This window comes from Saccoglossus kowalevskii, chromosome 4, assembly GCF_978046115.1.
Source record: "Saccoglossus kowalevskii chromosome 4, keSacKowa6.1, whole genome shotgun sequence".
In the NCBI taxonomy this organism is placed as follows: domain Eukaryota; kingdom Metazoa; phylum Hemichordata; class Enteropneusta; family Harrimaniidae; genus Saccoglossus; species Saccoglossus kowalevskii.
In genome coordinates this window covers 15,692,846-15,708,415 of record NC_140644.1, presented here as the reverse complement: position 1 = coordinate 15,708,415, position 15,570 = coordinate 15,692,846, and the positions used below count along the sequence as shown (strand labels likewise).

The following is a 15,570-nucleotide window of genomic DNA, read 5'->3' as shown; positions in this document are numbered from 1 at the left end:
TTTGTGAAAATGGCGTCTATAGATGGATTGTCGCATGATGATGAGACGCCAGGCATCGAACCCATGCAAATGCAAAAGAAAAATGGGCGCGCTGAACAGAAAACTACGAAAGATGAAGAAGGGCCTCACAGAAGTGATACAAACCGACTGGTTGCTCTAAGCTTTATCAGGCCATTGTTGACGGAAGCCGTTATAGGTAGGTTCAGTGTTGCTTTTCATACTGTTAGGGATACCCACTTTAAATCGAGGGGGGTTGTATTTTTGCCAATATTATTCACATTTGTTTGACAAAAAATTGGTATTGATATTTCATCCAAATCCAAAAGTTTATGTTTGTGTTCTACGCATTCAACACATTTTTTTTCTTCTACAAAATGCTGCAGCCCACCCCCTGGTTTCAATTGTTGAAACTCCACTCCCATGCCGGGCTCCATTGTCGAACATCTTTGGAATCTATCGAAATGTAAACAATGCTAGTAAATAAATCGAAAGGCAGATTTTTATTTACATTCCTAAAACCTCACTAACTCATTCCTGCAAACTAAAAACAAGAATTCATAAATGAAATCACCTGAAAAAAAAGTTATTTAAAAAAAAAAAAAAAAAATTGAACTTTGTCAGAACACAACTTTCCTCACAAATGCAGTAAAAATGTGCGACCACATTAAACAAATTTGGGGGTCACCAGCTCAATTTTATTGTTGTATTTTAGTGGATAGTGGCCATTTTGACAGTATTATAATAATGCTTGACAGAGATAATATGCTATAAAAAAAAAAACTTTTTGAACTTTTTGAGAACACAACTTTTCTCACGAATGCAGTAGAAATGTGCAACCGCAGGCAATCTGTAGGACATTTATTTGTGAAAAAGTGTACCAAGTTTCAATTGTGTACAATTCTTACAACAGTCAGGTCCGTACAGACTGTGAACCATGTCATGTAAGGGAAACCTATTATTTAAAAGTTGCAAAATTATCCATGGTCTGGTGAATCGCTATGTAAATATGTAGTCGACACAGAATTTTGTGTCACTGGTTGGCTGTCTCCATAACTTAAGAGTTATCATGCTGTGAAAAATAAAAACTTTTTTCATAGCGAATAATGTTTTGACTTCCAATAAAATAGTGCATTGGATTGTGGGAAAATCAATGAATATTTTTGTAATTTTTGGTAAAAAGTGATATTTTCGACTTCTTGTTAAAAACCCAAGTTTGATTGCTTTGATATTACATATATAGGTACTACATGTGGACCACTCTCAGATTTGTTCATTTTGTGATGATATCTTCAATCCTCTAATTTTGGTGAATATTTTTGTAATTTTTGGTAAAAAGTGATATTTTCGATTCTTGGTAAAAACCGCAAGTTCAATTGCTTTGATATTACATATACCGGATTCTGCCTATCCGAAAAATCGATCTGGGTGGTTTCATGATTGGTGGGCCCTTATTTGGGGTTCAAATTTTCAAAAAATTGTTATCAAATATTTGTAGGGGGCTATGTTTTAATTGAAAAATCCACCTACGCCGATTTTCAACACCGGCAGTTGGACCACCCAAAACGAAAGAAACTATTGCAAAAGCTAATCTAAAATTGTATACATTTTTTTCTAGCTGGATTAAAAGTAGACCGTGCATCTTTCTCCAAAAAAATCCCATTAACGAACCTCGTGTGCCAAATTTGATTCATTTTATTATCGGTAGTAACGAAAGTATATTCTAAATAAAAAAAGTTTCAAATAACAATGAACACAACTGCATTGCTAACTAGCAAATGATCGTGATAGCGCAATCCGGTCATGCTGCGTTTATTACCTAGTAATGATTATAATAACGTGTTATAAAATGCAAATAAATTTCAACTTATTTCATTGTAAGCGAATGATCACATTTCCTTCCATTCAATGGATGTTGGAAAATATGCTGCCCCAGCATTTTGACAAAACCCGTACTTTACTGATCAAAGACATAACATGTGCAATCGAGCTACACCTCCAGTTACGTGCCTCCAAAATTGATCCATTTCGTCATAGCTGCATCATCAAAATCGTGCCTACATTCACCTCAGTCTGTGCCGTTCGTGCGTACACCAAGTATCGCAGCATCTGTGCCCCATCACCCCAAACGCCTGCCTTCCAGTTCCACTCAGGGAGTTGGCTTACACGTCAAAGCCTAACTACCCACTTGCGTGACCTGTTGACTAGAGCTGGGATCCAAAATCCACGTCTGTACACAACCCACAGCTTCAGACGAGGGGCAGCGACAACTGCAGCAGAAGCGAACGTGCCAGATTGGTTAATCAAGAAGATGGCGAAGCGACGCATACCAAGTGTATATCGACACACCTTCGTCAACGCTACAAGCCATGCCTTGAATCCTCTGCGGACATTCATCTTAGGCACCTCCTCCTACTACCTGTGGATTCTCAACCTCACGTGACTCTCACACTGGCATCTCGTTTGCCACATCCACGTACTTGCGTTATGCCGTGGTGCCATTTTCGACCATCCAACTTTGTACTCGCTCATTATTACCTCATTACATTTATTTACATGAACTATATTTCGCTTCAGACATTTACCTCGACATGTTTGTATCATCTATTTCACTTTAGGTCATGTCGACCAACTCTTGTTTTTTATATATCAAGAGCAACATCACAGTTATGTACTTTTATGCCACAACATGTATTTATACCGATTCCTCGGCTTGCTTGTCACTGCGCCATTCCCGGCCATCTCATAATTTGGGGGTTGTCATCGCAGTGCATGCGGGCACCACTCGAATAACACGCTTCCATTCTTCGTGAATAGAGTCAAACATGCGATTCTGTGCACGAAAATGGTATCTGCAACGACGGTCGGGTGGTGACCCCTGCGTTAACTGGCCTCGATCAAGTACCATGCTAATCTCTCCGTGATGTGAATCAAATCTGTGACTCACATCACGGAACAGGTTTCAGCGACGACGCTTGACCGTGGCTCACACCCCTTCTGCTCTCAGCCAAGACTTGGTCTCTAGTGTCGTTTCTTAGCATTAATAGTATGATTATGCATCAGCATAGTCTGTGTTAATGCTCAGCAACGACGCCTCAGTTTTAATCAACACATGACTTACGCAACACACGCCAGTCGTAATCCCCCTGCACATAACATCAACATGTGCCCCTATTCATAGGCACGCGACCTTCCATCTCGTGCATGCCTCACCCGTGCTATTTCCATTCACACGCATATTGTAAGCTCATACTCTCGTGACGGTCATTTGCCTAATCCTACTTGCCATGCAATCGTCAAGCTTTCCTGTATCCCGCTTCGCCTTAGCATAGTCATTCTACTTTCAGCAGGCGACCTGAACCCGTCTCCAAGCTATCCCACCCACCCACTACCTCATAATTTAAGCATTCAAATCCTGCTTCAACCTGTATTATTTCTACATTGTTTCAATAAAGTTTAATAAGGGGGGTTGTCATCGCAGTGCATGCGGGCACCACTCAATTAACACGCTGCCATTCTTCGTGACTTGGTCTCTAGTGTCGTTTCCTAGCATTAACTAATTTTAATGAATTCATTTTGTAATTTTTGGTAAAAAGTGATATTTTTGAATGCTTTTGATTGCTTTGATACTATAAATATTGTTTATTTTTTAATGATATCTTCAGTTCTTTAATTGAAATGTGCATTGCTAACAGCGGAGCTATCTCATCCGACAGGCTGCTTGTTTAAAAATATTAGAACAAGTTTCTTAAAACACTGTAACACAAAATAATGCTATTCCATGGTGCAAGGGGACAATAGCTTCATGATTTCACTTAATAAACCAATGGACATTGTTATGGGATTTGTGGCCAACTTTCCCAAAAATTATGAGTAGGCTTCTACCTTATAATCAGTGATAAAAACCTGAAATAGCAACAACAAAGCATTTCATCATAGAAACAGACCTGAGTGTAAAAATGCAAATTGCTGATATTTCAGACCCTTGTTTCTGAACTGTCCAATGACCCCAATGTTTTGATTTTCAATTTATTCAAACCCATTTTTAATAATGAAAGCATAAAAAAGATGATCTGTAATTGTCCTGATGCTCATTAATTAAAAAAAAAAAAAATACACAAATAAGAATCCAGATATAACAGTTGTCATTTTAGATGTGGTGGCAAGTATTCACTAGGTCATTATTAAAGGGCGGTAGTCATCGCGCCACGCATGCTTGAGATACATGGGTCTCATATAAACAAAGATGGTGACTTTGACAGATCAACGAGTATGAACTGAGACATTTCCAAGCTTTAATTACTAAGGTAATTTGCAGGTGATTGTAAGGTATCAAAGGAGTCATCGGCGGTTGATGCAGGTCGCGTCCAGGTCAAACCTCATACTCATGATTTCCATTTGAAGAGCGCATTGGATTGTGGGAAAATCAATGTTTATCAACACAAATGCCACACATACGCAGCGCGACGACCACCACGCTTCAAAACAATAAAATTTCTACCATTTTTTGTTGATTTCCATCTTTGTATGTGTATCTTAAAAATGTTTTTTGTTGTTTTTACAGGTTATGTTTTTTGGACCGTAGTACATGCACTCCCTGCTATGGTTTGGTTCTTTCCACTACAAGTAATGGAAATATCCGGTTATGAAGCTGTAGGTGTTATCTGGGTTATATCACCACTGCTCTGCGGCATCGGACCATTGTTTAGATTCTTACAAACAAAATATGGATTGTTATTATTACGACTTGGACTTGTATGCAGCTTAGCATCGTTTCAGTTCTCAAATATTATCATAAGGCTTCTTGTCCTCACTGCGGGTAACATGTGTGCGGTTTTATTATTATGTGCGTCTTGGTTCAGCATGTCGGCCTATCAAAGGTGGGTTTTTACATTTCGGTACAGTGGTACAAGTCACAGATGAATTTTCATATGACCATTAATTTGTTTTCCATGGTATTTCGAATGCCACATAGATTCCAGAATAGAGGGGCTTCTAAGTGTGGGTACCACAAAGATTGTAGGCTGGAGCAATGACCAATCAAGTTCAAACTTTAAATATATATCACCCATCATGTTGCACATATATGCACATAAAATTGTTTAATGATCAGAACAGCCATTATAATGTTGAACATTTCTGCACTTCAGGAGTCAGATCTTGGAGGATGGACGGATTTTGTTTAAACTTTGTATCCTCGGGGGCGGACATTCGGGCATTTTCACCGCCTGGCAACCCGCGTCGGTGAAAACAAAGACCAAAAACTCGCAGAAAACAGTACTTTGGGATGATTGTTGAGACTCCCCTGAACAGTGTAACAAGATTAGCCCTACGTGTGTAACATATATAAATTTGGTTGTTCGGGATTACTTCAAAGTTGAGTTTGTGTTGTTTTCTCGAATTTTCACCGGCTTGACCGGCGTTCCACAGCAGCGCGCACAGAGCCCATAGAAATGCATGGTACAGTGATGCGCGTCTTAGCAACGTGGAACGTCTGTGACGTAGCTCCGCCCCCGAGGATAGACATTAAACTTTATGACTTTACGTTCTGACTTTATACATTTCATAAAGTTGAGAAGTAATAGGAACTATGTAATGCAATTACTTGTTTTAAATGACAATATCTTGCGTATAATGCCATAAATTAAATTTGGTTACAGGAGTGTGTCATTCTGGGGTTTTATGTTGGGATATATGGCGTTATTATCAAGTCGTATCTGGTATGTATCATTAACACCTGCATGGGCGGACCATCCTAGTAATCAATTTATTATAGCCTTGGGCATTATAGCAACATTGGAGAGGTTAACTGCTTGTGAGTATTACACACGGTTTGTTTACCTAGACATTATAGCAATAATGCACTGGTTGTCTTATTTAAAGTCATTCACAATGCTTGTTTACATGGACTTTCTAGCAATAATGCACTGTTTGTCTTATTTAAAATCATTCCCAATGCTTGTTTAATTACCTGGACATTATAGTTAAGGCTAAGTGCCAGCGACGTGCAAGGAATACTTTCCATTATGTACATGACAATTTAATTATATTGTATCTTGACAGACGAATATCAGTGGCCAGTAACTAATACATTATCAGAAAAAACACCACATTGGATACTCTGTGGGCTGTCATTTGGTAGTCTATTATTTGTAACTCATTTCCTGTATGGGGAAGTCTCTGTAGCATGTAGACTTGTTGTGTCAGGTCATCCACATCCTGGACCATCGCCAAATCCATGGGGGTAAGTATTACTAAATGTGCTATACTTTCAGATACAACCTTCTTTCCGCAATTGTTGCTTACATGTATGTAAACTTCTTCTTCTCAGCCTCATATAGAGTGAACTTTGCGGTTTGTTTTATATATAATAGTTTTATGTGCAAAGTATATTCCCGAACCAAAAATCAAATCAATTGATTGTGATTATGTGGCACATTTGTGATGAACATGTGCATGAAATAAAATATTTTTGTTGTAAGCTTTAAATAATTGAGTAGATCTGATAACCAGAATTTCTCACCCAAATTTTTCTGCACTTTTTTTCTTATGTTCATCAATATTTCTGGTAATGAACCCTGATTTTTGATCAAACAGACAAAATTTAAGTTAGTTTTCAGTTTTTACTCAAAAAAATTGGCTATTTTGTGATTTGTGATAAAAAAAAAGGGAACTGGTGGTGAAAAGGTTAAAGATACTTGTGCTATTTCAATTCAAACTATTGTCTAAATTATGTGTGGTTCTTGGTCAAATAAATGTACATATAAGTTTTTGTGTTACAGGTAAAATGTTACCCAGGTATATGTACCGGTAGTTACAATCGTAAGCAATGTTGGTGTTTGAATGAACTGCATATATTTTTATGTATTTTTTAGCTCCGCTGTCGACTTTGTCTAGCGGAGCTTATCATATGAGTGATTGTTCGTCGGCGTCCGTCGGCGTCCGTGTCAATGTTTTACTTTTCCGACTTCTTCTTGAAAACTACTAGCCTGAATGCTTTGATACTTGGTGTATATGTACCTTGGGTAGACCTCTCTTAGGTTTGTTCATTTCATGTTGATATCTTCAGTTCTCTAATTTTGGTGAATATTTTTGCCATTTTTGGTAAAAAGTGATATTTTCGACTTCTTGTTAAAAACCGCAAGTTACTATTTTAAAACTCTTTTTTTTTTGCTGTGAGTATCCTATGTAAATCTTTTTACAAAGAGGCAATAAAGTTATGATTATTATTATATAAGACCTAGTGATAATAGAACAGTGAAATTACATGAACCTGAACAGTTCCAAAGACAAGATGAGATTTCATGTAAATCATAACTCCTTGTTTTAAGGATCACAATATTAACTGCTACACTATTGTAGAATTTTCCCACATTACACACGGATTTGCCAAACCTGTCTAATACAGAATAAAACCTTTGAGCACCAAAATAAACTTTTGCACCTTTCAAAAAATAAATTCTCGTAATTTATTTCATATTTTTTCCGGAATTTTGATTTAGATCTGTAGCAAGTGAGAAATTGTTTTCCTCTGGTGCAAAATTAACAATTTTGAAGAAAAAAAAGAAAAATACATAAATGTACACAATCTCGCACTAAAATCTTGGCATGAAAAAATTGCGTCAAAATATAAAAAAAAATACCTCGTTGATCACATGATAGTTGTCAATTCCAATTTTTGTATTTATACACGTGGCAAAGTCAACTTATGTCACTTTCTACAAAATATACTGAATAATCATCATTGAAAATTTACTTATTATTGTGTTACGGTAATACTATGACAAATTGTAATTTCTGAAATTAACTTCATGGAAAATAGGCAATATATATATATGTGTCTTTTTTTTCAGGGCGGCTATTTTGATGGAGCTTGCGACTGGTTTTCTCATATCTTGCAAAAAAAATCTTGCTGACAACTTCCTGTTTTGGTGGTTTGTTGGTTGCCATAGCATTGCTGGACTCCTGTATTTCACCAATTATTTGGGTTTGATGTTTGCAATATTCTTGGCATTGTATGTGACTGCTGTCTGGCCGGAAGTCTCTGATAGATTGAGTTCAAGTCCTGTTGTACGTACTACAGTGTTAGCTTTCACCATATACCTTGCCATGCAGTTAGCATGTGTCTGGGTTACAGCGTATAATTTTGTACCGCTAGGTTGGGTTACGAGGTAAGAATTCATCAGATCATTTTAACACTCGCACACTAATGTTATATCTCATTAATTCATTCGTTTGTTCATTTATTCATTCTTTCATTCATTCAAAATTAATAAATTAACTTAGATCCATGATTATTGCGATCACATACGGGTCCCATATTACACATAACAACATGTATCGGGAGGCCGAATATGTTGTTTCTTTCGCACAAAATTGTGATGCAGTTGCAATGCGATGAATAAATATAAAGCTGTTGTAATGCCCAATATCAGTAATTATCCTAATTATACATGTATGTGATTTCTTTGACATGGAATAAATAAATGCATAAAATCATTCAAAAATCACTAAAAAATCATTGCAATTTTCTAGCAAATGATATAACAAATATTAGGTATTTTATTGGTATTTATATCAGATAATGTGGTCCTCCATTTTAGACTGATAACAAAAAGTTGGATTTACAAATAGCTTTTAAAAATAAGGGTACCTGAAGTTTTTTTTAAAAAACATGTTGGGATTAGTTCCAGTTTTTTGTTTTTTTTTCATAATCTGCACTATTGTGGGTCACTGTATTATAAACTACTGTGTTACAGTGATCAGATGAATAGGTGACTCAAATATGTTGCATTCCTCCTTTGAACAATTTTCTTATCAGGGTTGCTTTAAAGCATTAATTGCAATTGTTGTGTGATGCGTGTTTGAATTTTTCGAACATACAATATATTTTATATGTATTGTATATGTTGTATGGAACTCGTATCAATCATGATGCAATGGCACCACCTTAATAAACTTTAGTTCATGAATGGTTTGTGATGTCAGTATTAGGTTTTGATTTAAATTCACGCATGTTAATAAGCTAATTTGCATAATATTCAGTCACGATGGTATATATCTCAATGCACTTGTGTAACTTTGAAAAAGCAATTACAAATGCCAAAATTCAACTGTCTAGTCATACCACCTGGTCTTTGATCATTATTTGAATATTGTTCTCAATACTGGTAATTGAATCTATATAATACAGTGTGGTTATCAATTAACCATAATTGTGAATATGTTGTGACAATGACACCACAGTATTTATCCATGTACAAACTATGCTTCAACAGTGACCAATTAATAACCATGAAAAGCAGTAAACACTTCATTCCATATTCACTTTACCTTTAAAAAAAATGCTTATTACCATTCTTTTTTTAAAAGTTATCATACAGATTATAGATAATTATTGATAATTCATTTTGAGAAATAATCGGAGAATTGCATTGGTGCAACACAGCATTCATACCACCATGTGCAAACTCCTGGTTCTTGCCCACCAGTCACTACATATGTGCAACCAGCCACCATTACACCATTACTGTGATCACTATTTATAATTATATTACATCACGATTACTGTGACCACTATTTATAATTATAATACATCACAATTACTGTGACCACTATTTATAATTATATTACATCACAATTACTGTGACCACTATCTATAATTCTATTACACAACTATTACTGTGACCACTATTTATAATTATAATACATCACAATTACTGTGACCACTATTTATAATTATAATACATCACAATTACTGTGACCACTATTTATAATTCTATTACACCACTATTACTGTGATCACTATTTATAATTATAATACATCACGATTACTGTGACCTCTATTTATAATTATAATACATCACAATTACTGTGACCACTATTTATAATTATAATACATCACAATTACTGTGACCACTATTTATAATTCTATTACACCACTATTACTGTGATCACTATTTATAATTATAATACATCACGATTACTGTGACCTCTATTTATAATTATAATACATCACAATTACTGTGACCACTATCTATAATTATAATACACCACTATTACTGTGACCACTATTTATAATTATAATACATCACGATTACTGTTACCACTATTTATAATTCTATTACACCACTATTACTGTGATCACTATTTATAATTATAATACATCACGATTACTGTGATCACTATTTATAATTATAATACATCACACTTACTGTGACCACTATTTATAATTATAATACATCACAATTACTGTGACCACTATTTATAATTCTATTACACCACTATTACTGTGATCACTATTTATAATTATAATACATCACGATTACTGTGACCTCTATTTATAATTATAATACATCACAATTACTGTGACCACTATTTATAATTATAATACATCACAATTACTGTGACCACTATTTATAATTATATTACATCACGATTTAAATACTATGACCACTATTTATAATTATAATACATCACAATTACTGTGACCACTATCTATAATTTTATTACACCACTATTACTGTGACCACTATTTATAATTATAATACATCACGATTACTGTGACCACTATTTATAATTATAATACATCACGATTACTGTGACCACTATTTATAATTCTATTACATCACAATTACTGTGACCACTATTTATAATTCTATTACACCACTATTACTGTGATCACTATTTATAATTATAATACATCACGATTACTGTGATCACTATTTATAATTATAATACATCACAATTACTGTGACCACTATTTATAATTATAATACATCACAATTACTGTGACCACTATTTATAATTATAATACATCACGATTACTGTGACCACTATTTATAATTATAATACATCACAATTACTGTGACCACTATTTATAATTATATTACATCACGATTTAAATACTATGACCACTATTTATAACTATAATACATCACAATTACTGTGACCACTATCTATAATTCTATTACACCACTATTACTGTGACCACTATTTATAATTATAATACATCACGATTACTGTGACCACTATTTATAATTATAATACATCACGATTACTGTGACCACTATTTATAATTCTATTACATCACAATTACTGTGACCACTATTTATAATTATAATACATCACAATTACTGTGACCACTATTTATAATTATAATACATCACAATTACTGTTACCACTATTTATAATTATAATACATCACGATTACTGTGACCACTATTTATAATTATAATACATCACAATTACTGTGACCACTATTTATAATTATAATACATCACAATTACTGTGACCACTATTTATAATTCTATTACATCACTATTACTGTGACCACTATTTATAATTCTATTACATCACAATTACTGTGACCACTATTTATAATTATAATACATCACAATTACTGTTACCACTATTTATAATTATAATACATCACGATTACTGTGACCACTATTTATAATTATAATACATCACAATTACTGTGACCACTATTTATAATTATAATACATCACAATTACTGTGACCACTATTTATAATTATAATACATCACTATTACTGTGACCACTATTTATAATTCTATTACATCACAATTACTGTGACCACTATTTATAATTCTATTACATCACAATTACTGTGACCACTATTTATAATTATAATACATCACTATTACTGTGACCACTATTTATAATTATAATACATCACAATTACTGTGACCACTATTTATAATTATAATACATCACGATTACTGTGACCACTATTTATAATTATAATACATCACGATTACTGTGACCACTATTTATAATTCTATTACATTACAATTACTGTGACCACTATTTATAATTATAATACATCACAATTACTGTGACCACTATTTATAATTATAATACATCACAATTACTGTTACCACTATTTATACTTCTATTACATCACTATTACTGTGACCGCTATTTATACTTCTATTACATCACTATTACTGTGACCGCTATTTATAATTCTATTACATCACTATTACTGTGACTACTATTTATAATTCTATTACATCACAATTACTGTGACCACTATTTATAATTATAATACATCACTATTACTGTGACCGCTATTTATACTTCTATTACATCACTATTACTGTGACCGCTATTTATACTTCTATTACATCACTATTACTGTGACCGCTATTTATACTTCTATTACATCACTATTACTGTGACCGCTATTTATACTTCCATTACATCACTATTACTGTGACCGCTATTTATACATCTATCATCTATTTATTCTTTGACAGAGAACGTACTTATATCCTACTGACCTTCATTATCGGTGTTATTGGTCTAGGATTGGGACGCGGTGACGCCAAGGATCATGATGACAAATCGGCAACACACATTGCATTCACAGATATTGATGGCACTGGTCCTTATAGCGTTTATGCTGATTTCAAAATATGTATGTTTTAGTTGATTCGTCAATACATGTATATAGTTGTGGTTCCTCATGAAAACTATTGTGAGTTGTCATGTGTGTATGTTGAGGTATGTTACATGTAATACAATTTACACAGTATGTGTAATATTGGAGACATGTTACACATAAAACAAGGTACACTGTGTGTGTAATATTAAAGACATGTATATGTAATACAAGTTAACAGTGTATGTAATATTGGAGGCATGTTACATGTAATACAAGATACACAGTATTTGTAATATTAAAGACATGTTATATGTAATACAAGGTAAGCAGTGTTTGTAATATTGAAGGCATATTACATGTAATACAAGGTACATAGTGTGTGTAATATTAAAGGTATGTTACATGTAATACAAGGTACACAGTGTGTATAATAAAGGCATATTACATGTAATATAAGGTACATAGTGTGTGTAATAATAAAGGCATGTTACATGTAATACAAGGTACACAGTGTGTGTAATAATAAAGGCATGTTACATGTAATATAAGGTACATAGTGTGTAATAATAAAGGCATGTTACATGTAATACAAGGTACATAGTGTGTAATAATAAAGGCATGTTAGATGTAATACAAGGTATACAGTGTGTGTAATATTAAAGGCATGTTACATGTAATACAAGGTACATAGTGTGTGTAATATTAAAGGCATGTTAGATGTAATACAAGGTACACAGTGTTTGTAATAATAAAGGCATGTTACATGTAATACAAGGTACATAGTATGTGTAATAATAAAGGCAAGTTATATGTAATACAAGGTAAGCAGTGTTTGTAATATTGAAGGCATGTTACATGTAATACAAGGTACATAGTATTTGTAACAATTAAGGCATGTTATATGTAATACAAGGTACATAGTGTGTGTAATAATAAAGGCAAGTTACATGTATATGTAATACAAGGTACACAGTGTGTAATATTAAAGCATATTACATGTAATACAGGTACAGTGTGTGTAATAATAAAGGCAAGTTACATGTATATGTAATATTAAAGGCATGTTACATGTAATACAAGGTACACAGTGTGTAATATTAAAGGCATGTTACATGTAATGCAAGGTACATAGTGTGTGTAATATTAAAGGCATGTTACATGTAATACAAGATAACAGTATTTGTAATATTGGAGGCATGTTACATGTAATACAAGGTACACAGTGTGTGTAATAAAGGCATGTTACATGTAATACAAGGCACATAGTGCGTGTAATATTAAAGGCATGTTAAATGTAATACAAGGTATACAGTGTGTGTAATAAAGGCAAGTTATATGCAATACAAGGTACACAGTGTGTGTAATATTAAAGGCATGTTACATGTATATGTAATACAAGGTACAGTGTGTGTAATAATAAAGGCATGTTACATGTAATACAAGGTACACAGTATGTGTAATATTAAAGGCATGTTACATGTAATACAAGGTACACAGTATGTGTAATATTAAAGGTATGTTACATGTAATACAAGGTAAGCAGTGTTTGTAATATTGAAGGCATGTTACATGCAATACAAGGTAAGCAGTGTTTGTAATATTGAAAGCATGTTACATGTAATACAAGGTACACAAGGTGTAATATTAAATGCATGTTACATGTAATACAAGGTAAGCAGTGTGTGTAATATTGAAGGCATGTTGCATGTAATAAAAGATAACAGTGTATGTAATATTGGAGGCATGTTATGTGTAATGCAATATACAGTATGTGTAATATTAAATGCATGTTACATGTAATACAAGGTAAGCAGTGTGTGTAATATTGAAGGCATGTTACATGTAATACAAGGTAAGCAGTGTTTGTAATATTGAAGGCATGTTACATGTACTACAAGGTACACAGTGTGTAATATTAAATGCATGTTACATGTAATACAAGGTAAGCAGTGTGTGTAATATTGAAGGCATGTTACATGTAATACAAGGTACATAGTATGTGTAATATTAAAGGCATGTTACATGTAATAAAAAGTACACAGTGTGTGTAATAATAAAGGCAAGTTACATGTATATGTAATATTAAAGGCATGTTACATGTAATACAAGGTACACAGTGTGTAATATTAAAGGCATGTTACATGTAATGCAAGGTACATAGTGTGTGTAATATTAAAGGCATGTTACATGTAATACAAGATAACAGTGTTTGTAATATTGGAGGCATGTTACATGTAATACAAGGTACACAGTGTGTGTAATAAAGGCATGTTACATGTAATACAAGGCACATAGTGCGTGTAATATTAAAGGCATGTTAAATGTAATACAAGGTATACAGTGTGTGTAATAAAGGCAAGTTATATGCAATACAAGGTACACAGTGTGTGTAATATTAAAGGCATGTTACATGTATATGTAATACAAGGTACAGTGTGTGTAATAATAAAGGCATGTTACATGTAATACAAGGTACACAGTATGTGTAATATTAAAGGCATGTTACATGTAATACAAGGTACACAGTATGTGTAATATTAAAGGCATGTTACATGTAATACAAGGTAAGCAGTGTTTGTAATATTGAAGGCATGTTACATGCAATACAAGGTAAGCAGTGTTTGTAATATTGAAAGCATGTTACATGTAATACAAGGTACACAAGGTGTAATATTAAATGCATGTTACATGTAATACAAGGTAAGCAGTGTGTGTAATATTGAAGGCATGTTGCATGTAATAAAAGATAACAGTGTATGTAATATTGGAGGCATGTTATGTGTAATGCAATATACAGTATGTGTAATATTAAATGCATGTTACATGTAATACAAGGTAAGCAGTGTGTGTAATATTGAAGGCATGTTACATGTAATACAAGGTAAGCAGTGTTTGTAATATTGAAGGCATGTTACATGTACTACAAGGTACACAGTGTGTAATATTAAATGCATGTTACATGTAATACAAGGTAAGCAGTGTGTGTAATATTGAAGGCATGTTACATGTAATACAAGGTACATAGTATGTGTAATATTAAAGGCATGTTACATGTAATAAAAAGTACACAGTGTGTGTAATAATAAAGGCAAGTTACATGTATATGTAATATTAAAGGCATGTTACATGTAATACAAGGTACACAGTGTGTAATATTAAAGG

At 33.4% G+C, this 15,570-nt stretch overlaps 1 protein-coding gene across 1 annotated transcript in view; it reads left to right on the top strand.

Annotated features, from left to right (window-relative positions):
• Nucleotides 1-2: 2 nt before the first annotated feature.
• Nucleotides 3-15,570, top strand: part of LOC102805319 (PGAP2-interacting protein-like) — a 28,551-nt gene continuing 12,983 nt past the window's right edge. Inside the window, exons 1-6 of the mRNA XM_085497849.1 lie at nucleotides 3-196; nucleotides 4,562-4,877; nucleotides 5,658-5,812; nucleotides 6,061-6,241; nucleotides 7,851-8,168; nucleotides 12,281-12,441. Of these exons, the coding sequence (XP_085353975.1) occupies nucleotides 10-196; nucleotides 4,562-4,877; nucleotides 5,658-5,812; nucleotides 6,061-6,241; nucleotides 7,851-8,168; nucleotides 12,281-12,441 (1,318 nt within the window). The 5' untranslated portion in view covers nucleotides 3-9. The remainder of the gene's footprint in view (nucleotides 197-4,561; nucleotides 4,878-5,657; nucleotides 5,813-6,060; nucleotides 6,242-7,850; nucleotides 8,169-12,280; nucleotides 12,442-15,570) is intronic.